At 46.1% G+C, this 21,610-nt stretch overlaps 1 protein-coding gene across 15 annotated transcripts in view; it reads right to left on the bottom strand.

Moving 5' to 3' along the window:
* The window catches only part of TRRAP (transformation/transcription domain associated protein), a 111,773-nt gene that overhangs the window by 62,456 nt on the left and 27,707 nt on the right, over positions 1–21,610 (bottom strand). For 14 of the 15 annotated variants that reach the window (XM_078074328.1, XM_078074335.1, XM_036064852.2 and 11 more), the window contains 13 exons: positions 20,099–20,264; positions 18,011–18,267; positions 15,774–15,974; positions 13,168–13,319; positions 12,044–12,243; positions 10,457–10,674; positions 10,139–10,336; positions 9,310–9,570; positions 8,657–8,818; positions 6,593–6,689; positions 4,969–5,090; positions 4,487–4,657; positions 1,110–1,178 (listed from right to left, as the gene is read on the bottom strand). In XM_078074328.1, the coding sequence (XP_077930454.1) occupies positions 1,110–1,178; positions 4,487–4,657; positions 4,969–5,090; positions 6,593–6,689; positions 8,657–8,818; positions 9,310–9,570; positions 10,139–10,336; positions 10,457–10,674; positions 12,044–12,243; positions 13,168–13,319; positions 15,774–15,974; positions 18,011–18,267; positions 20,099–20,264 (2,274 nt within the window). The remainder of the gene's footprint in view (positions 1–1,109; positions 1,179–4,486; positions 4,658–4,968; positions 5,091–6,592; positions 6,690–8,656; positions 8,819–9,309; positions 9,571–10,138; positions 10,337–10,456; positions 10,675–12,043; positions 12,244–13,167; positions 13,320–15,773; positions 15,975–18,010; positions 18,268–20,098; positions 20,265–21,610) is intronic. The other variant, XM_078074333.1, reaches the window with a different exon arrangement.

The following is a 21,610-nucleotide window of genomic DNA, read 5'->3' as shown; positions in this document are numbered from 1 at the left end:
ATACACTCTGCTCTCCCCCACGAAGAGTTCCTGGTTTTTCCCTGTGTGTATGAATAACAAACCTTCAAAGAGGTCATGGTGGTATAACATTCCTAAAAAAAGTGTAAAATCCTGGTTTAGTTTTGCTTAGTTGGCTGTTTTTAGAAGCAGCAGGAATTGAGACTTACGTAAACAAAACACCTTTACACAGAATGGCCAAAACAAAGCATAATAAAGCCAAAAAAAAAAAAAAAAATCCAAGTTGGGATGAAACACAGCATCCAACAAACACGCACAGGAAGACAAAAAGCCACGTTGATCATGCCCCTGAAGAGCTAGAGCATGCCCTCCTTAGGACACTGCTGTACAATTTCACCAGGTGTAACAGGACCTTAGGGAAAACACGATCCTACCGATAGGACAGTCATCAACTTAGAAAGTATTTTAAACAAATATTAACATATACAAATTAGATTCAAAACAGCAAAAACCATTATTTTTAAGAGTGAAGTCTTAAAATGACCAACATCAGACACGTAAAAAAATTTAAAGTAGTTTTCCCTTAAAGCCGTAAAAATGTGTTTTTGAAGTCCTGGCTGTTTGATTTTTGGCAAACAGTTGGGGTGGGGGAATCGGACCTGTCAACATACATGCCAGTATTTATGTGATGCTTTGCTACATTATCCTCAGTGTCTGAAGTCCTGAAACCTACACTCAGTTTCATGAGGCAGTGATGATGGGAAGCCACGGGAAACCACAGCTGAGGAATGCACCACCATGCAAACAGCAGCTGCCAAGAACATTCTAGAAAACATACTTTATACACTTTACAGCAAAACCAGTAAAATTAAAATACTAACATTTCAAGCTTCCCAGAATTCTCATCAACAAAAACGTATTAAGGTGAACAAAGGAGATTTCAAAGAAACACAAAAAAGAATGTTCAATAATTAAGAAAAATAAATGCAAAATGTAATGCTAGTAAAAGATGTTCAACAATTTACACAACTAGAATCACATAAACTGGGTTTCTGACCGGTATTTCAGTTAAAAGCACTGCTCCGATATTAACATTGCAAACAGCAGTGCCCGGCACGGTTGCCCTTCCCAGAAGCAAACAAGTCACTCACGTTTCCGTCGCTCCTCTGGCCCCCTTTGTGGGTGAGGACCACCACTTCCATCCACTTTCGTAGATGTTGCTGTTGAAAAAAACAACATCCTTAGACATCTTTCCCTCACACATGATCAGTTCAATTCCATGCTGTTCTTAGATGAAAACTCATAGGTAATCATTATTTTCCATCATAGTCAACATGAGGATGGCGGTGTTCAAATCTGAAACAGCCCGACCACTGAACTAGAGGGAATAACGGGCATTTGCCTCATGTCGCATGAGAAGGCTGAATTGACCCGGATGTCACAGAAAACGTCCTGAAACCTGGTCATCCCGATGCTGGCATTTTACTGCTGTGCTCCTATGGCCACCTTACTTTGCGCTGCACCTGTTCATGGAGAGCCTCGAGGAGCCAGGCACCAGGCCAGGCCCCCGGGGGGAAAGGGGAGCAGGCGGACATCATCCCTAGCCTCGTTCCAGCTCAGCTTCCAGTGGGGAGAACCAGGTGAAATACACAGTCACGGTAAGGGTTGTGAAAGAGGAACAGGAATCAGCTGGAGAAGGGGGTCAAGGTCAGGGAGAGCCCTGCTAAGGGAGACTCTCCAGAAGCTTAAGCACACCAGGCAGAGAAAAGGAGACACAAAGGCCCTGAAGCCACCAACAGGAAGGCTGGCCGCTGTATATGGCTAAGGAGTAGTGGGCACAAGGGGGGCATGCGGGATGGGCCGGTGAGATGAGCACGGATCCCATTTGGTCAGAGGCTGCACAAATGAGTGCGAACAGGAAGCAATTCCCTTCTGTGCAGAACCAGGGCAATCGTTACGTGGTAAGACTCTGTGTTCTACGGCAAGAGCACGAGAAGAGAGATCCCTGAGCCCAGAGCAACTCTGGTCTGACCGGGGCACGCGGCAGCCAGGCTCCCAGCCTTGGTGTCCGGCAAAACCTGGCAGATAAGCACTCAGAGCCTACAGGTAAAACCACAAGACTATCCAAACAACAGAACTACCTTCACTTCCCACACCGTCCAAACTTGTTCTTCACATACTGAAGCCCTACGGGAAGTTAACTAGTTGTTTTAAAAAGAACTCCATGGTCAAAGAGGCTTGGGGACAGATGACTTAAATCCATCTAAACACTTACTGGGCCAGTGTTCCAAAGAACACACATTGAGAAACACTAAAATATACATGCTTTCAAAGAAACTAAGTACATTAAGCTATTTGCCAGTAAAATTCCTGGAAAGATATTAACAATCACCAAGATCTAGGTTCATGAAACTCTATCTTACTACAACAGCTACTCTACCAAAGATAAGAGAGGAACAAAACTAAAGGCAAAGGAAGCAGCCAGCTGCATTCCCTATTCACTCTGCTTTCAGATGCCCCAACGGAAAAAAATAACACTAAATTGTATATAAATTCACTTCTAGCTCAATAAGGAGCTATCCACGGCAAATACCCACATGAGAGACTTGAAAGTCAAATGTCCAGCAGTTCACATTTTTAAAAAGGCAAATTATCAGGGTTGTTTTCATGAATGCCCATCCTACACAGCAGGGTATCTTAGCTCTTAAAATTATGCTGAAGGCTTGAGCTGTTAACCTCAAAAACATATCATATGCGGGAAAACAAAGGCTCGGTGATCGAGCACGGCTCTAAAGAACAGGACTCAAAAGGGCCAATGTGTGCCTGACTGCCGCCCCACCCTTGCCCAAGTGCGGTGGGCACGGGACACATCAGAAGACCCCCCTCGGCACAGACCCTGGGCTGGACCCGGGCAAGGTGGGGGCCAGAGGAAAATGGCTGGACAAACGGCAACTCAGTCCTTCTTTATCCAAGTATGTCAACACTCTCTGCTTTCAGAGAAATTTTAACCCTTCTGAAAACAGCTCTCATGCCAGAAAAGGGGGGAAAAAATCCCCTCAACAAACTGGACACACAAACCCCCGGACTTCACTGTAGGGAGAAAAGACTCCTGGCCTACGTCAGAAACTACGACTCTAAGGCAGTAGAGCAGTCTCTTCAGACGGCTCTAAAAATTCTGGGCAACAACGTGCGCTGAATGAATTCCCAGCTCACAGCAAATGTGAAGGGTCAGCCTGGTGGGGAGCCAATCAACTAGCCGCCAACATGTCGCCTCCGGCAGGCAGGAGAAGGCAGCAAGAAATGGCAGTGGAGAGGGAAGAGATGCAAATGACAAGGCCGGGCCATGTGGAACACAGCGTGGGTCTCACACTGCAAGCACCGAGAGCTGCGGCGTGATGGCAGATAAAGCACGGATCTGATGTGCTCGCGTCAGGAAGTGACCGTGACCACACCTGTGAGGGTGTGCGTGCGCGGACACTGAAAGGGCGTGTGTGTTACACACATCTGGAAGCGAAAGAGCAAGGAGACTTTCGATTCGGAAAACTTACTTCCACGGAACACTGTTTCCCAGTAACACTCTAATAGGGCATCAGCTACAATTTTGAGGGCCAACCTTAAGACTACCAACTCCCAGTTAGGTGTTTTGGTCACTGTTCCCTTCTTAGGTGTCTGCAGATACGAAGAAACTGTATGTGAGGTAAAAAGCCGTGTGGTCCTCACACAGCCACAGATTTGCACTCCACACACACTACGTGTACTGCAGTTACCGAAACAAATACCTTCAGGACCCTGAGATGTCTAAACGGCCAGAGGCCACCTGAGAAACGTAAGCATGAAAAGTACGTGCACGTTTGCAGTCACCCTGAAATCCTAAGTTATTTATAAACATCTACTTACCAGAAGCAAAACTGAACGAATGCATAAAAAAGTTAACAGCTGAATCTCCTGCATCTGTTTATACTTCAAATTTAAACACTGTCAAACAGGTATTTTATTTGCATAATTACTTCCTTGGTAATTTTAAAAACCCTAAAGACTTCTAAAGTTCTTACACGTTTTTCACTACATCGCTGTCTATAATAGCAAAAGACTGGGAGTAATCTAGATGCTCGTCAGTGGGGGAATGGTGAAATGAATTTTGGCATGTCCACGTACTGAAATATTATATAGCCATGAGACAAAAGGAAGAAGCACTTCATGTTCTGATCTGAAATGATGAGTAGTAAACAGAAAAAGAACTGTGTGTATATGGTGCTTCCTTCTGAGGAAAAGAATATACGTATGTCCTACTACAAATGTAAAACGTCTCTAGATAGACATACAGGAAACCATTAACACTGGCTGTCCCCAGGAAGGGGAGGTGGGCTGCTGGAGTTCAGGGACGGGAGACTTTCACAGTACCCTTTTCACACTTCCTGAATTTTAAACCACATATATATATATACACACATATATATTACTTACCTAAAAAAAAATAAGCTAAAATTTCAGGTTGATTACAAACTATGTTTAAATGCATTTGACTTACCATCATCTGATCACAAAATTTATCATTGAAGGAGTTTGGGAAGAGCCTGGTAACGGAGGTGAGACGATTCACGACATTCAGCGTCAAGCTTCGATAATCCCCCAGCATCATCAACAAAGGCCGCATATGCGTATGGATTTGATCTACTTCTATGGTAGCACCTTCCAAAAACTATTTAAAAAGAAAAGTTACAAAGGAAAATAGACAACAGAACATACTTTATAATAAACTCATTCACCTCTAGCAGCAAGTTTGTGGGCTGTTAACCACGTACATTCCAAAAATTTATGATGAAATGAAGACTAGTCATTACTGTTGAATATTTAAAAAAGGCTCAGCGTGACTAGGAAACAAGCGGAGACAGTACTGGAATCCAGTGTGTGTTCATGCGAGGCCGCCTTCCAGGCGTACAAACCAGGTGAACGGGAAGAACCCTGGAGACAGAACACACGTGCGTTCGCACGCACACGCCACTCACTCACCTTTCTCATGCAGGCTTCTCCGGCCTCCTGCAGCTCGCTGTTTGTGGAATTCAGGGCTTTGAAGAGTGCGGCGATGATCTTCTCCCTGGACTGAGGAAGGTAATTGCAGGCAGCAAGTGCATCTTTAGGGAGAGAGATCAATACAATTTCATTATTAACCTGAAAAACATATGAACAATTTCCTCGTCTAAAGGCTCTTACCAACCAACACCAAGTATCAATCACTGACGCACTTCCCAAGTGTCTGGCCTCGAGAAAGACCAAAGAACACATGGTGTCCTAACGCATGTATTCAGTGTTATCTAAGAGGGAAGTCAACAGCCTGTCAGAAAGGCCATGATAGATATTACCCCGTCCAGATAAAAGAAGGGCTGGAGGGGAAAAGAGGGGGCGCCCAGTGACACCCCTTCCTTAAGACATCCCCACACAGGGCGAGAGGATGGCTGAGCTGCGGGCAGACACGCACTGAAGTGACACAGAGGGCTGGCTTTGAACTCTGGTGCTGAGGGAACACACACACACGCAGCCTGGCTTCTCTTCCACTATCCGTGTCTCATCAGGCAGCCGCCTCCCAACGTGGGGGGTTAAAGGCTCAATCCTCTCTGTTAGCTCAGAGATAATACCTGCCCAAGAGCAATGCCCTTATTAGCCAATAGGACTACATGAGAGGCGCCGGAAGAAAGGAATCCCCACTGAAGAAAGAAGCTGCCAAACTTGGCTGCGGAGAGCGAGCCTCCCTCCCTCCCTCCCACCTGCTGTGGCTTCCACACCCCAGCCCCGCGCTCGAGCAGGTATTACGGTCTGCCTCTCAGCTCCTCCACCTCTACTTCAAGGAGGATTCTGGCAACATTTCACGTAGAGTATAAAAACCAACAAAGCAAGAGACCAAGCCAACTAAAAAAACTTGTACTGGGTATTTATCCACCAAAAAAAAAAAAGTAGGGGGGACTGATGCTTCTAAGCGAGTAAAATTCAAGTGAGTAAAAATTCAACAATGTAGCTGACATTGCTCATGAAAGCCTAAAGGACAGCAGGATTCTCAAATGCTACCGAACCACTGAAAACCCTATGAAGGTTGTAGTAGATCTTCCTATATACTCCGATTTGGGCGAAACTGGCAACAAATGAACGCTAGGACTACTTTCTTCAACTACAGTGTTAGATTCATCAGTGAGCTATAGCATTTAGAGTTAATTACTATAAAGTAAAATACATAGTTTGTAAGACTAAACAATTGTTTAAATCCTAACCATCTATATAATCCACTGACATCTCATTATATCATTTGACAAATACACAAACATAATTATCCCACCTTAAAAGAACATAAAAAAATAAAACCCCCCAGGGCGCCTGGGTGGCTCAGTCGTTAAGCGTCTGCCTTCGGCTCAGGTCATGATCCCAGGGTCCTGGGATGAGTCCGACATCGGGCTCCCTGCTCCGCGGGAAGCCTGCTTCTCCCTCTCCCACTCCTTCTGCTAGTGTTCCCTCTCTCGCTGTCTCTATCAAATAAAAATCTTTTAAAAAATAAAAAAATAAAAATAATAAAACCCCCCAAAAGGCCACTGCCTCCTTGCACCTTCGTACCCATGACTCGTTTCAGACTTAATTCATATGAACTTACTTAATGCTGCAATTCGCAAAGGTACGAGTGACGGAAGACTCTTGTAACAGGGCAGCTTTGTTAAAGCGGAGTCTTCAGCCTCACACAAATTTAATAGCTGTAAAAGATAAAATAATTTAATTTAGCCAGCTCCTACTGTGAAGACACAGTAACCTTGAAAATAACAGAACACAGCAATCTTACCCACGCACAACACAATTAACAACTGACAAACTAAACTCAAACCCTAGGGAATTTAGTACCGAATGTGACACAGCTTCCTTCTAAAGCAAACTCTGTCAACCTCATGAGTGAAATAAATTCTTAGATACTTTCTCACCCACTCTGACACCATTAACACTGTTTCTCGACCCAGGGGATCACTTGAACTGCAAATATATATGGCAGCTACGTCTCCCTCCTTATTCAGAGCTGCTTCCCAGTGCCATGGGTCAGTGTTCAACAAACACGTGCTGTAATTCAATACTGGAGTCGTAATACTTTCCCCAAGGACAGAAAAGTATAAAGAAAGGAGTTGAAAGTCACCAAGAATATCGTAACTCAGAGATTCCTGTGGCTATCTTTCTGGACATTTTATCACACCCCAGTATATACTAATATATCTAATACACAAAATATCATATATGTTGTTCTATTACTGTTTTCCCCTTCTATTTACATCCTGGGAAAATGGTATAAACTTTACCGTTACCTTTTTTCCCTTAAAGATTCCTACTTAGTAAAAGATTTCAAGAAAAGGATGTATACTAAAAAGCACTTCAGGCCACCACCCTACTCCACTCCATCACCACTACTCTGCTCCTATATAAACCGTGTGTGCCCACAAGTGTAGCCAGACATCTGTGTCTGTAGCTCCCTCTAGACAGAGTGAGAGCACACACCAGTCACCTGGGAAACTTGCAGAGGGTCCGTCGGTCGGTCTGACCCTAACCCTCCAGGGAGAGGACTCAGGAGTCTCTGTTTTTAAAAGGACCCTCCCGTGTTCTGATGCAGCTAGTGTACTGATAAACACCTGGGAAACCAGCTGCACTCCCTGAGATTTATCACTTAACACGACCAGGTGCTGGTCTTAAGCATAGTGAGGAACTTTCCACATAGGTTAAAACACATCTGCCTCTGGAACCACCAAAGGCAGACTTCCTCCCATTCCCCAGTGGCTCTCCTAGAACCTCTGTCAGGTCATATGAACTATGACTCTTACACAAGGGATACAACAAGGTATAAAAGATCAAAGCTAGACCATGTGATCATAGGATTCTATGTCCAAGCAAATACATAGGACTTAAAAACTCAAGAGGCAAATTTTTCATAATTGGAAATTCAAACTTAGTGTGGATCAGAAGAACTTGCCTCCTTATGACTTTTACTTCAGTTTACTCTGATAATGCCTCCAGCGTAGGACTTAGGTCTTAAAAAAATTTCACATTGGGACTGATCACCAGACCATTACTGTATTCTACGAATTAATGCTTAGTGGAATTTGACTGTATCTACAGTTCAATCTATTTCTCTCTGTCTAATGTCACCCCACACTAGAATGTTTACAGAGAGAAACACCTGTAGGATGCCATCTGCCATTGCCCCAAACGAGAATAATCGGTATCTATAGCTCCCGGAGAGCTGTCAGAGCTAAATAATGGCATTCATGTGAAGTCAGTTCTCAACAGCACACGACACATTCTTAAGTGACAAATACGTTCAATACACTGGCACGTTCCCTGAGCCAGTCTTATTCTGGGCACCAGCTGATGACAGTGATCAAAGTGGAGAGTCCATCTTTCTCCAGATTACATCCTTAAGGCTCTGCAGAGCAAGGTGCCCTGGAGAAGGCTACCAGAGCTCTAAGCACTCCGAACACAGCCATGTCTGGTGGAACCTCTCCAGTCAGCAGGCCTACCTCCTATCACATACCTGCGCAGGGCGCTGTGCCAAGTTAGGGCTGGTTACCTGGGGTCATCACCCGTGCCTTCTCTGAGTGCTGCCTGACCAGTCTTCGCGCACAAAGACAGGTTACCAGACACACGTCATCACCATCCACACCACGCCGCACCACCACCCCCCTACCTCTGTGTAGAACACCTTATGCTCCACCACGTTAAGATCCATTGTGAAGAGCCTGGGCTGCAATGTGGTGCAGAACGTGTTTCCCTCCATCAGGCCAATCTGCGCATTGGCAGGCTGATGTCTGAGCAAATGCTTCTTCGGCGGGACCATATCCTGGAGGACCTGGGGGAGGCAAGGAGGAAGCACTACCAACCAGCCATCCCTTAAAGAGCAAACACTGCTCACCACAATATCCTAAAACAACTATCAGGCTGGAAACCGTGAGATGGAAAGTTATGATGTCCCTTTAGTGCGGCAAGGGAGGGCACATTCCATGTGCTAAAACTGGCTGGTGGATAGCAACGTGTCAGATACACTGAACTAAGTCTCCCGAGTAACCGCTCTCAGACGACGTAAGAAAAGAGCGACCAGACTGGGGCTACGGAGACCCAGGCAGCCAGCCTTCTGTTCTTTTGATGCTGACGACTGTGGATGGAGCCGCTGAGACCAGGACATGCTTTCTGCGTATCTGAGGTCAAAGAGAGCACGTATGGTAGCGCGTTGTAAAGTGGACACGAAATTACAAATTACATATCCTCTTCAAGTCAGATTTGAAGGAAAAAGGTCTCAAAAGTATTGCTCAAATATCCTAGTTCCAGGGACAGAAATCTCACCTCTTTATGAGGTTCCATGATCACAGTGACACTTTTTCCAGTGACCTGGGCCAAGACCTGCAGTGAATGCATGGCCTGTTTTCTCACAGTGGAATTTGGAGAGGTGACTTCTCGAACCAAGTCATGCGTCACATGGTGAAAGGACTTCTCCTGAGCTGCCACGATCTCTTCGGCTCTCTCCTCATCCTTTAAAGGTGTCGCGCATCTCATCAGAAGCTGTTCTAAGGTGGTCTTTGCCATGGCGACGGCCCCATTGGAAACCTGCAGGTGAGGGACTCCTTAGAATGAAAGGGTCATTCACTGTGGGTCCACCCCCCCCCGCCCCAGGTGAGCTAATTTAACAAGACTACTTCCTAACCTTCATACAGTACTTCAGTGGCTAAATCACCTTAGCATTCCTATATGTCACTCAGAAAAGAAAATGGGGATCTAGACAAACTCCTTGTATTTCCCAAATGAATAAGCCGGCAAGGCCCCCCACATTCGATTTGAGTTATACTTGGGCACAGCTTCATGAAGAATGCAACTTCCTGAGAAACTCCTGCAGCACGTGCACTATTTAGCCCCACGGCAAGAGTGAGCAGGATTATTTCCCTCTACAGATGTGCCGTGTTAAGTGCTCTGGTCTGGGACAGTTCTTTATCAACGCAGACAGACACTCAGGTAACCAGGGAAGCCTATGGGGCCCTGATCTGCCCTCGTATTAAAGATGCTGAATGAAATCTAGGTCTAGGAGAGCATGTGGGCACAAGTTCCTCATACTAACTATTCTGTAGGCAAATCAGCTTTAGGAACCGCTTGGTTCAGTTTGGGGTCACCCATCACCTACCTCTCCAGTCAAGTCCATCATGACAAAGAGAAGTGCTTTGAGGAACGTCTGCTGGTTCTGGAGAACCCAAGTGAGAGGCAGCCGCTCCATGAGGAACTTAATGGACACCACACCCCCCAGCTTTGCATACCAGGCCTGCTCATAGCAACAGGCGCACAAGCGCTCGACGATGTAGGAGAACAGCGGCAACTGGCACGCCTGGGGAGAAAACACAGGCACACCGTCCTGTTATCCCCACTCCGGTAACCAGTTTCTGGAATGACTACCCACAGGCACCAATACACCCCAAGTAGCAGATGCTCCTCAGCCCTTCCTTACCCTCTCCTTTGAGCCCAGGATGATACTTGCAACATCAAATATGACAGCCAGGGCCACCTCCCCAATCTTGCAAAGTTCCTTCTCTTCATATGCCATACAAATAGCGATTGCATCAATAAGGACCAACGGATCCATTCCTTTCGACCCATTTTCTTCGCTGTGAAACATGGCTGTGCTGGGCTGGCTGCCCACCTGGTAGCAAGGTAGCAGGAAAGGACCTGGAAGAGAGGCGGCGGCCACGGGAGAAAGTAGAGCTTAGGTACGTGCACGTTCTTGTCCCTCAAATGGCAAAACCACCTCATTATAAAGTTTATTTTTTTAGTAATCTCCATACCCAACGTGGGGCTCGAACTCACAACCAAGATCAAGAGTTGCAAGCTCCACCGACTGAGGCAGCCAGGCGCCCCAAAACTACCTCATTTTTTACTTTGAGGTTCGGAGCTCAGTAAAAGCCAGCACTGGTACTTTCGACCAACTTCCGTTAAACTGCAATTACTTGTGAACTAAGTGGTCTGATTCGTACTAAGGCTCTTTTTCTGAATGTTCTCCATTATAAACTGTGTTCTTTTTAGACTTTCTCTATGATAAGGAGAACCACGTATCTTCTTTTAAAAAAATCATTAAGGGTCAAGGGGTACAGCAGAGAAATGAGTATGGGCTACACTCTAGATATTCCTGACACAGAGAATAATTAAAAAGTAACCCAGCTATGACACCCAGCCCACACAGAGAACAATCTGCTACGAATTAACGCCTCCCAGGTGCCGGGCAAGATGGGTGCTCGCTATCAAGAAGCTTACAGATCTGCTGGAAAGACGTTAACAGAGGAACACTGAGAAACGATCTCAGATCAACGGGATAGCAATGACTATTCGGGCCAAGGGCAAGAAGAGTTACAAGGGGGAAAGTTCTCAGTGTTCTGCAGCATTCAGAGAAAGCTGCTTTGTCCACCTGGAGGGTGAGGGGCCTCGGGGACACAGAGTGCCGCAGCGCTGTTCCAGTGTGTCTACCGACCACCGCTGGTCTGTCTTCAGACCAGTGTTCAGAAACTTCTACAGCAATTGGCAGTGTCGGGACACTTTGTCTTTTGCAAGAGCACCAGTTAGCGGTGGATTAGAAAGAGAAACAAGCAGACAAACAAGAGTGGCCCCCCCGCCAATCCGGAGCCTGAGGACCCCGCAGCAGAGGCGGGGAGCAGCAGGGAGGAGCACCGCAGAGAGGAGCCGGCCGAAGGGCAAGGAGGGGAGGCTGGGCCTTGGCAAAGAACACATGGGGGGAAGACCAGCCATGAGGGAGACCACAAACTGTCTCATACGCAGATTGTCCGAAAGTATTCCGCCCCCATTTTCATGAAAAACAAAGGGTGGAAATCTTCCACCAGGTGCACTGTACAGAGAAACTTGGTAACGATTTTCAAGTCACTATTGCACCCGTCACCGAAATACCAATTACCCTGCAGTAAGCAGGAAATCAGAAAACAAAGGCCAAGAATGAACCAGCCAGACAGCTCCCCCGAAGCACCACGTCCCGATGGCGTCTCTGCAGCCGCCCAAGCAAGTCCCACAACCACCTCCTCCGCCCACTCACCGCACTGCTGGGCGACTGCCACCATCGTGTAGTGGCGGATCAAGCTGGCGACGAAGGGCAGGGCGCTGGGCCGGAGATCTTTAATGACAGCAGACATGAACGCCCCGGTCAGGGCCTGCTCAAACGTCTTCCGAGCTGGAGTGTCTTGTGCTTTGTAGCGATGCGATATGATGACATTAGGTATGGTCTTTTCTGTAAAGCTGGAAGATAAAATCGAGTCCATCCTAACAACACTGAAATCCTGAGCTGATGAGTCCGCCAGGACTTACACGATGAATTTCATTATGAACGTTTATAACCAATGGTTCTAGAGACCCCCAGTATGTTCTACATAACACAGAGCACAGGCGATGAATCAGAGCCATGTTACAATGTGGCGGCAGATTCAGTATTTTTACAGTTTTTAAATAAAGTTGATGTCTGACTTTGATTTTTTTTTAACTAAGTAAGCCAAATTCTAAGAAGTAACCCCATCGATGAGCAAACAGAAATGAAAAAAAGCTTAAAGACTGCTATACGCCCGTTATGTGTTGAAAAACCACCCCACGGGAACAGCATCAGACGAGGTTACAGACCTCACTGACAGCATGTGTACCACCCGTCACTGATGCCGTGAGCAATGTGAAAACACACAGGGAAGGTCCCTCCCCCGAAACGTGGGACACAGCAAGGTAACGTACACACATGATCACACGAGACCATCATCTAAGGTCACAGCCCTAACTGGTAAGAGTAAAATACAAATATCATGGGACAAATATTTGGGGAACGAAAGGATCACTGTGGACCAGAAAAGCAAAAGATCCACTGAACATCTGCCATATGCCAAGCACTATGGATACACGAGTGAGCAACGGGAGAGAAAAGCGCAGGACCGTTGCCTCCTGAAGCTGACAACCTCAGGGAGAGGCAACCATCAGGAACACGACGACCGAGGTAAACTCTAATTCTCAAGCACCTCCTGGTTTCTCCTCTTCATTTTCTCTAAAAGCCCAGAAAAGCACCACTAGGCAGGTAAACTCGCAGGAGCATACTTAGCGCTAGGAAATCTGGGAGGTCCTCTGCACCCCTACGTCCTGACGTCTAAGATGCACCGATCACAGGGAACCACATTCCCAACATACTTAGGGTGTGCGAGAAGCTGGTAGAGGGCGTGTTTATTGTCCTCTAGACTCATCATTGCCACCAGGAAGCACTTGATCACCTCCCACGCCTGCCTCCGGTAGTAGGGCTCAGTGTTGGCACTTTTCAGGCAGTCCAGAGCGGTTTCAATGGCCTAAAACAACAACAAAGAAATACAAAAACTATGTTTATGCAGAAATTACATGATTACTCAATTCTCTATTTATTTTTAAAGATTTTACTTGCCAGAGAGAGAGAGCACACAAGTACACAAGCACGGGGAGTGGCAGGCCGAGGGGGAAGCAGGCTCCCTGCTGAGCAAGGAGCCCAATCCCAGGACCCCGGGATCATGACCTGAGCCACAGGCAGACGCTTCACCGACTGAGCCACCCGGGCGTCCCACTCAATTCTCCCTTTAGAAGATAAAAGGGTTTTCTTTATTATTATTTTTTTTTCCCCAGAAAACCTACATAGCTACACACACATTTTATCCTACTCAGGTTGAGAAGGAAGGCGGGGGAAGGCACAATCACACACAAAATCATGTGAAGCCTTTAACAGCTAAGAGGCTAGTCACCCTTAAGGACAATTACACACCTATCACTCAAAAAACTGATCTGTGTTCAGGAGGCAACATTTCCCCAGGCTGTGTGCGAGGAAGCTGAGGGGCTGCCAGGGACAGCAGCTGCCCTGCAGGCTCACGCATGGCCACATTGAGCAGGGGCACAGCTCCTCGCTGAGTCACCCCTGGCTTACGGGGCTAATTTCGGAAGTGGTTAAGGATCAATGTAACCTTTAAGCCAATTCCCTGCCAAAAGAATAAAGGATCGCGAAGTGTGCCCAAAGGGGATTATCTGAATGGGGATTCCCTGGCACTCGGCTTGGCCAGGCTGCTTCTTCCCTTGGCCTCGGCAGCCCCTCCGCCCTCAGCCGTCAGCTGCTGGGAAACCGGCCCCTCGTGCACCTCAAGTCCGTGTGGGGCTGCAGGAGGACTTGGAAGCCTCTCTTCAAAACTCGGTTTCTTCTCGGGGGAAAAACTACTCCTAAAGAGATTTTCTGGCTCTGCTTAGTCTATGCAGAGGTCAAATACAGGTCAGGTACCTTAGTTTTCACTACTAATACCCACCAGCCCTGACAAGGCCGAAGCAAACAGAATCCTGTGCGAAGGAAATTACCTAAAATGTGGGAATGTGCTACTAACACAGGATGTTCACTATAGCAACTTTCAATGTAAAGACGGACTTTTAGCTGTAGTCTCTTAGGAGGAAACTAGTGTTTAACTGGCAGATATTTTTTAAAAGGCTTGGGTGAGAAGCCGGGGTTACACCTTCCCCTGAGGTCTGGAGAGGACCCCCATCCATGGGACGGGGCTGGGGGAGGGTCAGGGACAACGCATGCGCGTGAGGAAGTGTGGGGGACAGGATGACTGAGAGATGATGATGGAAAATAACTAGAGGGACATTTACCCATGATGGATATCATTCCTCCCAGATGTTAAGAGGTCGTTAAAAAAACAAACCAACCACCACAGAACCCACTAGTGGGTAAATTCCGTACACAGACAGGCGAGCAGGCAGGGCTCCATGGTATGACACACCAGGACAGTTAGCCTGAGCACAGGGAGAGCTTTGAGTCGCTCCAGGCCGCAGAATGCTGGTTTAAGACCAGATCTTCAAGGAGTTCGGGAATCCCAGCTGGCATCTGGCTTATGAAACAGCTGAGTCACACAGATGCACGCAAAAGGCTACTCTCACACCCTTTAAAAAAAAATACCCAGTCTATAATGGCTAGATAATGGTAACAAAAGCTGTTAAGACAAGGTGGAAAAAGGCTGGCTCTGTGATAAGGGGGAGAGTCGACCTTGACAATATAGATGAGAACCAGGTGGAACAATATGCATGTGACAAAGGACTGGGAGGGCTCAGTCAGGTGAGTGGGAAACAGCTTTCAATAAAGATAAAGCAAAGGTAGCAGAGTGGGACACTCTGGCAAGATGCTGGGGACACAGTCTGTCCATTTTTTACCCAATGAAACAGGAGTTCTAAATGGCAGATGGAGAGAGAACAAAGAGCTGTCTGCAGCGGGCTAAGGAGCCAGGAGAGACAGCAGGTGCTCAGGAGTGATAAGTATTGGATTAACCTGGGTTCTAAACGACACTTGAAGTAAAGCCTGCCAGGCATCAAAACAGACTAAGTTCAAGCGGAGGATGTGCTGGGTATCATCACCTGCTGCTCTGTCAGGAAAGATGAAACTGCTCAAGCGTCCAAAGTTCTCACGCAGCACACCTCCCCCGGCCTTCTGGTGTGATGAAAGGCCCCTTGCCAACCAAGCTGGTCCCCAAATACATTCGGTACTTTGAGTCAGAAATTCCCTCCTAAGGGGCACCTGGCTGGCTCAGTCGATAGAGCATGCGACTCTTGATCTCAGGGTTGTGAGCTCGAGCCCCACATTGGGTACTGAGATGACGTAAAAATAAAATCTTTAAGAAAAAAAAAATTCCCTCTCAAGAAAGTACATGTTTTATTTATGTATTTTCAAATAGAAATCAGCGTTCTTAAAATGAAATGTGTAGGATCTTTAAGAAGCTCCTGAAAATTTCCAAATTTACCTTCTCCATCGGGAGCTGAAGAGATGCTTTACAATCGGAAAACTCCACCGTGATACTTGGGCCTTGAACCTCAGTCACAACATAGTGCAGCTTCTGGGATTCCTTCAACATCTTCCTGTTACTGCCACCAAATTTACCAAGGACTCGGTAGGCCACGTGAGAAATGCTATCAGCAGGATTGCGCAGGGTGCGCCATAAAGCCTACAACCCAACACACTTTCATTAAAATCCTTTCAAGGTGATGCATTCTCGTGGTTCATAGATCATAATTCGCAAGTTATAAAAGACTATTTAGCAAAAATTCTTCCTCCCATCTCTGTCCCCCAAACATGCACTTCCCCTTCTTGGGAGAAAACCACTGTTATTAGTCTTGTGTGTCCTTCCAGAAACATTTTGTCTCTAAAGAAAATGCACACATAAACATAAATATCCTTCAATGCCCCTGAAATACAAACGGTAGCATATGATAAGTATCGCAGAGCTCAAAAGCAAGAAAACTAAGCAACATATGGTTTAAGCATATATACAAAATAGGATCAGAAGCATGGAGAGAAATGCTAATTACTGATAAAGTTCTTGTCCTGGGGTTTGATGGTGAGTTCTCAGGTTTTTACTATTATTAGGCTTTATAATGTATAAACATGACATTCCTACAAATAAGACAGATAAACTATCTTACACATTTCAAACCTCACATGAGAAAGGATGGTGAAGAGGGGAAACACGGATCATGACAGGACCTGCCTTACAGGAATACACGACAAGGACGTGTACCTTGTACTTACAATTAGTGAAAGGACCACACGCACTCACCTGTTTCAAAAAACTCTTGCCAATTTTCCCACATTCCCTTACCTGGACTATCTTAAGTCCTAAAAATTACTATGTCTGTCTATTTAAGTCAATTTTCTTAAATCACTTTCCATAACAATGTCAGATAGACAACATAAAATCTTGAACTTTTCTTGAAAGCAAAATTTCAATTTCTCTTACGTCCCTAAAGGTACAAAAAGACTTGTCCTTAATGAACACCTGTTGAGAGGTGCTAAGCCTCCCTACCTCCACCCCGGGACCCAGCCCAACCACTCCTCATGTATCCTCAGGAAAGGGAAATTCTGCTTCACTCCCAGGAGGGGGTGGCATTGGGAATGAGTGCTGGTTGATGGGATCAGAGAGAGATGCTCCTTGTCTAGTGTGGGAGCGGGGGTGGGGAGTTTACTGTCTCTCCAAAAGCAGTAAGTCTCTCCTTAGGGCTGTCTGCCCCATGGAATGGCAAGAGGCCCATGAGCCCATCCCTGCCTCCTCCTCCTCCTGCATGGTGCTCACCCACACCTGGATCAGGCCCATGGTCTGCCTTCCAGAACCAACAGTGCTGTTCTTGAGGTAGGCTCTTGGTCGAGTCTCCAAATGACAACTGGGAGAGTGGACTTAGGGCCCTGACCCGACCTTCAGTATCATCCTCTCCCACCTAGATGGAGCCCAAATCAGCACTGGTGGGGTTAAGTCTCCCACGCCCAGCCTCAAGTGCATGCTGCAGTTTCCAATCTGGACTCCTATCTTTTAGGAGTTAGGGAGTCTCCATCATATAAAGCTGGCGTTCTGACCCCCTCCTTGGGGCCAAATATTCTATACCAAAGGGGCAGATGAATAAGTAACAGGCACCCTAAACCTCTAACAAATACTATGTTATTAATCAATACGACTACAAAACACGAAGAAAATACCTGATATTTAATATACAGACTCTCATGAAGAGAAAATACAGAATGTTTTCACAACAATCTCCTTGATTACCTGCTTCATTTCCCTTGACCCCAAAGTGGACACCTGCGCTTCCCTTAGGAGTCTGCTTCTCTTTACTGTGGTATCTCAAGACCTTCTGTGGATACAGAAAGGATCTCCCTGGCAGCACATAGTAACTGTAACACCGGCCTTCATAAGTCATCAACTGAATGAGGACGTGCCCCATGTGAAAGCCCTCCGAAAAAGGGAAATGCTACAAAACGATGTCTACTCCATACACAGAGTATCTCTTCACATCTTTTCGTAAGCCAGAAGACTCCTAAAGTTGAAAGCTACACCACTTCATCTTGCAGAGAGCCCAACGTGGGGCACAGGGAGCTCAATGGAGGCCCGTCACTTCTGGAAACCACTAGCCTAAAATTCCTAGTAAAAACTAGATATGTGAGCACCCAACGTCCTGCCCTGTGCTGGCACTGGTGAGAACTCGAGCTTACCTGCATGAGCTCCGCGCGGACTGGCTGAATGTGGTCATAGAGGAAATCAGGCTGCAGGTTGTCCACACACAACTCCAGGGTCCTCAGGCCTTGGCTGACCAACGTCTGCGACCCGTTGAGAGCAGACACCAAGGGGTCCATCAGCATGGGCAGGTACGGCAAGAGCGAGCTCAGCCGCACGGGCACCGTGAGACACAGCTCCACGAAGAGGTCCTTCATGTGCTGCTTGTGCAGACCGCTCTGCAGCATGTTCAGCCCTAAACACGGGGTTTGCGGACGTCAGAGAGGACAGTTACTCCCAGACAGGCCGAAGTCAACTGTACCAAATAACGGTTCCGCCTTTTATTATCAACATATCTTTTCTGTAACCATGACCCCTTCTGTCGGTCATGTTCACAGTAACAACAGCAGGCTGAACACAATTCTAAATTATAATTTAAGCTATAATTACTTAACATCAATCTTAATGAAACAGTTAATATTATACATAGATCTTTTAAAAATCGTGTTACGTGGGGCGCCTGGGTGGCTCAGGCAACTGAGTGTCTGACTCTTAATTTCGGCTCAGGGTCCTGAGATGGAGCCCCACGTTGGGCTCCGTGCTCATTGTGGAGCCTGTTTGGGATTCTCTCTCCCTCTGCCCCTCCCACCCCTCAAAAAATAAATAAATAAAAATCCTGTTATGTTTGTAACAAGCCCAATCCAAAGACACAGACCAGTAAGATGCATTCACCTCATGCTTGAGGTTTACAACTTTACATCTTTTATCAGGCTTCCAACAGACCACAGTTGAGGTCTATGCTGTAAAATAAACGTTTTCTTTAAAAAAATCCACTTTTGTTTCCTATCAATAGAGAGGAACTTCCTTTTTACAAAGTCAACCTCCCCACTCTTCACGAGGGTACCCTGAACTCCTTCCTAACTGAAACACGTCAGATCAGGACGCGCCCCGAGTGCTCAGAGACAAGCTAGAAAGGATGGAGAGACCCAGAGAATAGGTGCCACAGCAGCATCACTGGATTCAGAGTCGAGGAGGAGGAGGAGAGGGGAAGACCAAGTTCCCAGAAGGGGATCCACCTGAACACAGCGAGGTAGGGAGAAATGAGCTTGGGGACAGCACAGAGAATGCAGGGGGAGGAAATCAGACTCCTCAGAGCAGAGGGCTCGGCTGGGGATGACCAGAGATGGGGTTAAATATGGACAATGGAGCTGGATTACGGGTGGTGCACTTAGGGCCATATTACAGGCCATGTGGTCAACCATTTCCCAATGGCTCCGAAGTATCGTATGTTCTCTTTAAGGAGCCCCTTTTTTAGCTCTGTATCTTGGAAGCATTCCTGCTTACATGGCAATTATAGGATTCTGTTTATGCAAATGTGCAATAAAATAAAAATATAAACTCATAAATCAGCTTTATAATTGTCTTTTCCCTGTCTTACTCCGATTCTCTTTCAATCTAGGGATCCCTGACGTTATTACTAAGCAGCCCTAGAAACCATTTTCTAGGCTTATTACCAAAGGCTACAAAAATACAACCAAAGCCTGACCAGGGTGATGAAAACCTTCCAACTCTGTTCAACTTCGAGCAGGGAGGGGAAGGTCCATCCCTGAACAGGAGGGCTCCCTTCAAAGTCCCACTGCCTTTTTTTTTTTTTTTTTTTTTTTTAAAGATTTTTTATTTTTATTTATTTGACAGAGAGAAACACAGCGAGAGAGGGAACACAAGCAGGGGGAGTGGGAGAGGGAGAAGCAGGCTTCCCGCGGAGCAGGGAGCCCGATGTGGGACTCGATCCCAGGACCCTGGGATCATGACCTGAGCCGAAGGCAGACGCTTAACGACTGAGCCACCCAGGCACCCCAAGTCCCACTGCCTTTAAAGAGAGTGGGACACAAGGATGGATGGATGGATGGATGGACACACACACACACACACACACACACACACACACACACCCCCGGCAGGTGACATATACATCCATCCCCTTACCATGACCTTCGCTGGGTGCAGAGGATGAACCCCACAAACACAGGCAGCCAAACTCATACGTGCACACAAGACTAAAAGGCAATCAAAGTCACTGCTCTGACCTTGCAGGAGGTTTGGTAGGAGAGGCAAAAACTCCTGATACAGGAGGTCATGGCTGCCTCCCCCAATGGAGCGGAAGAGAGCCCGAAGAAGCAGGAAGTAGTTATAGGGTTCTTTGGCAGTCTGTGCAAGCTCCATGGAGCTGTTCACAATCTTGTGCAGGTGGGGCTGCAGGGTGGAGAAAAGGCAGGTTAATAGGCTCTAAATGAGGAGGGGCCACACCAACAGTTCAATGCAAACAGGAATGGAAGGTAATTCTGATGACTTCATTCCAAAAGGAAAAACAAAACAAGACCTTTCCAACCTTTATTTGGCTCAAATTAATTGGTTTTAAAATATATGCTGGTTTCCACCAGGATGGCCGCAAAAGAAGCATTTAATAGGTTCCTACGTTACTGTGTAGTTACCTGATGTTGAAAAGGTGACACCCTTTTTTGGCCCTGCAATTCCTGTGAATATGGTCACTTCCTTTATAAGACTAAATCATCAAACAAGATGAAGATGTCCATTTCCTATAACAATCTAAGTGCAAAAATCACCTAAGGGAAGTGAAACTTCACTATCAAATATGATACACACACACTTTGAAGAGCCGCAAAAATTGAGATCATAAGGGGGCATCTGACTCTTGATTTCAGCTCAGGTCCTGATCTCAGGGTGGTGAGACCCAGGTACGGCTCGCACTCAGTGCAGAGTCCTTGTCCCTCTCCCTCTGCCCCTCCTCCCGCTTGCCTGCCTGTGTACGTGCGCTCTCACTCAAATGAATAAATAAAATCTTGAGAAAAAAAAAAATTGAGATTATAAGGTTTTGGAAGACTTAATCGGAAAAAAATGGGTATTTCTTTAATAAAAAAAAGCACTTTATTAGCTTATAATAGCTTTAATTAATATTTTAAGCCAGATTAGCTTTTTATCTTGTACTTTTCAGGTCCTGGTTTTAACATGTGACAGGTCAGGCTGCACGTGAAACATTTTACAGGCATATTTAACGTGAACTGAGAAGTGCTGGGTGGTCAATGACACAGTTCCCAATCTGCTGTCATAGGTGGCATGATAGATTTATTTTACAGACTAAATCAACCATATCTATTATTTTGACAAAAAGTTCGATGAAATTTCTTCTTTGAATGTTTTTCCGGAACAATACTCCAACAACCTACCATTAGGGTTTGTTCTGTTTTTGTTGTTGTTGTTCTGTATCTAACGTTAGCAAAATTTAAATTTTTTGACGATACCAAATCATGCGGACACAGACTGAAATCAAATATTTCTTCTTAGAAAAATTCAAGTATTTTTCTTTCATATGAACACGAAAGTAATGTCAAGGTTGTTGACAAGTGATTACTCTAGAACTGAAAAACTCCCTAAGGAAACAGTCACATAAAAGCAGAGATGACCGGTGCTCTTTGTCACCATCTGTACTTTTACTACTCCAGGAAAAAAAAAAAAGGATCTTGTTTACTTCTTCAGAATTCCCCCACAGGAAGACATCACTCTTCAGAGACAACTGGTGA

The sequence above is a fragment of the Halichoerus grypus genome, chromosome 6, assembly GCF_964656455.1.
Source record: "Halichoerus grypus chromosome 6, mHalGry1.hap1.1, whole genome shotgun sequence".
Taxonomy (NCBI): Eukaryota; Metazoa; Chordata; class Mammalia; order Carnivora; family Phocidae; genus Halichoerus; species Halichoerus grypus.
This window is presented reverse-complemented; position numbering and strand designations above follow the sequence as displayed.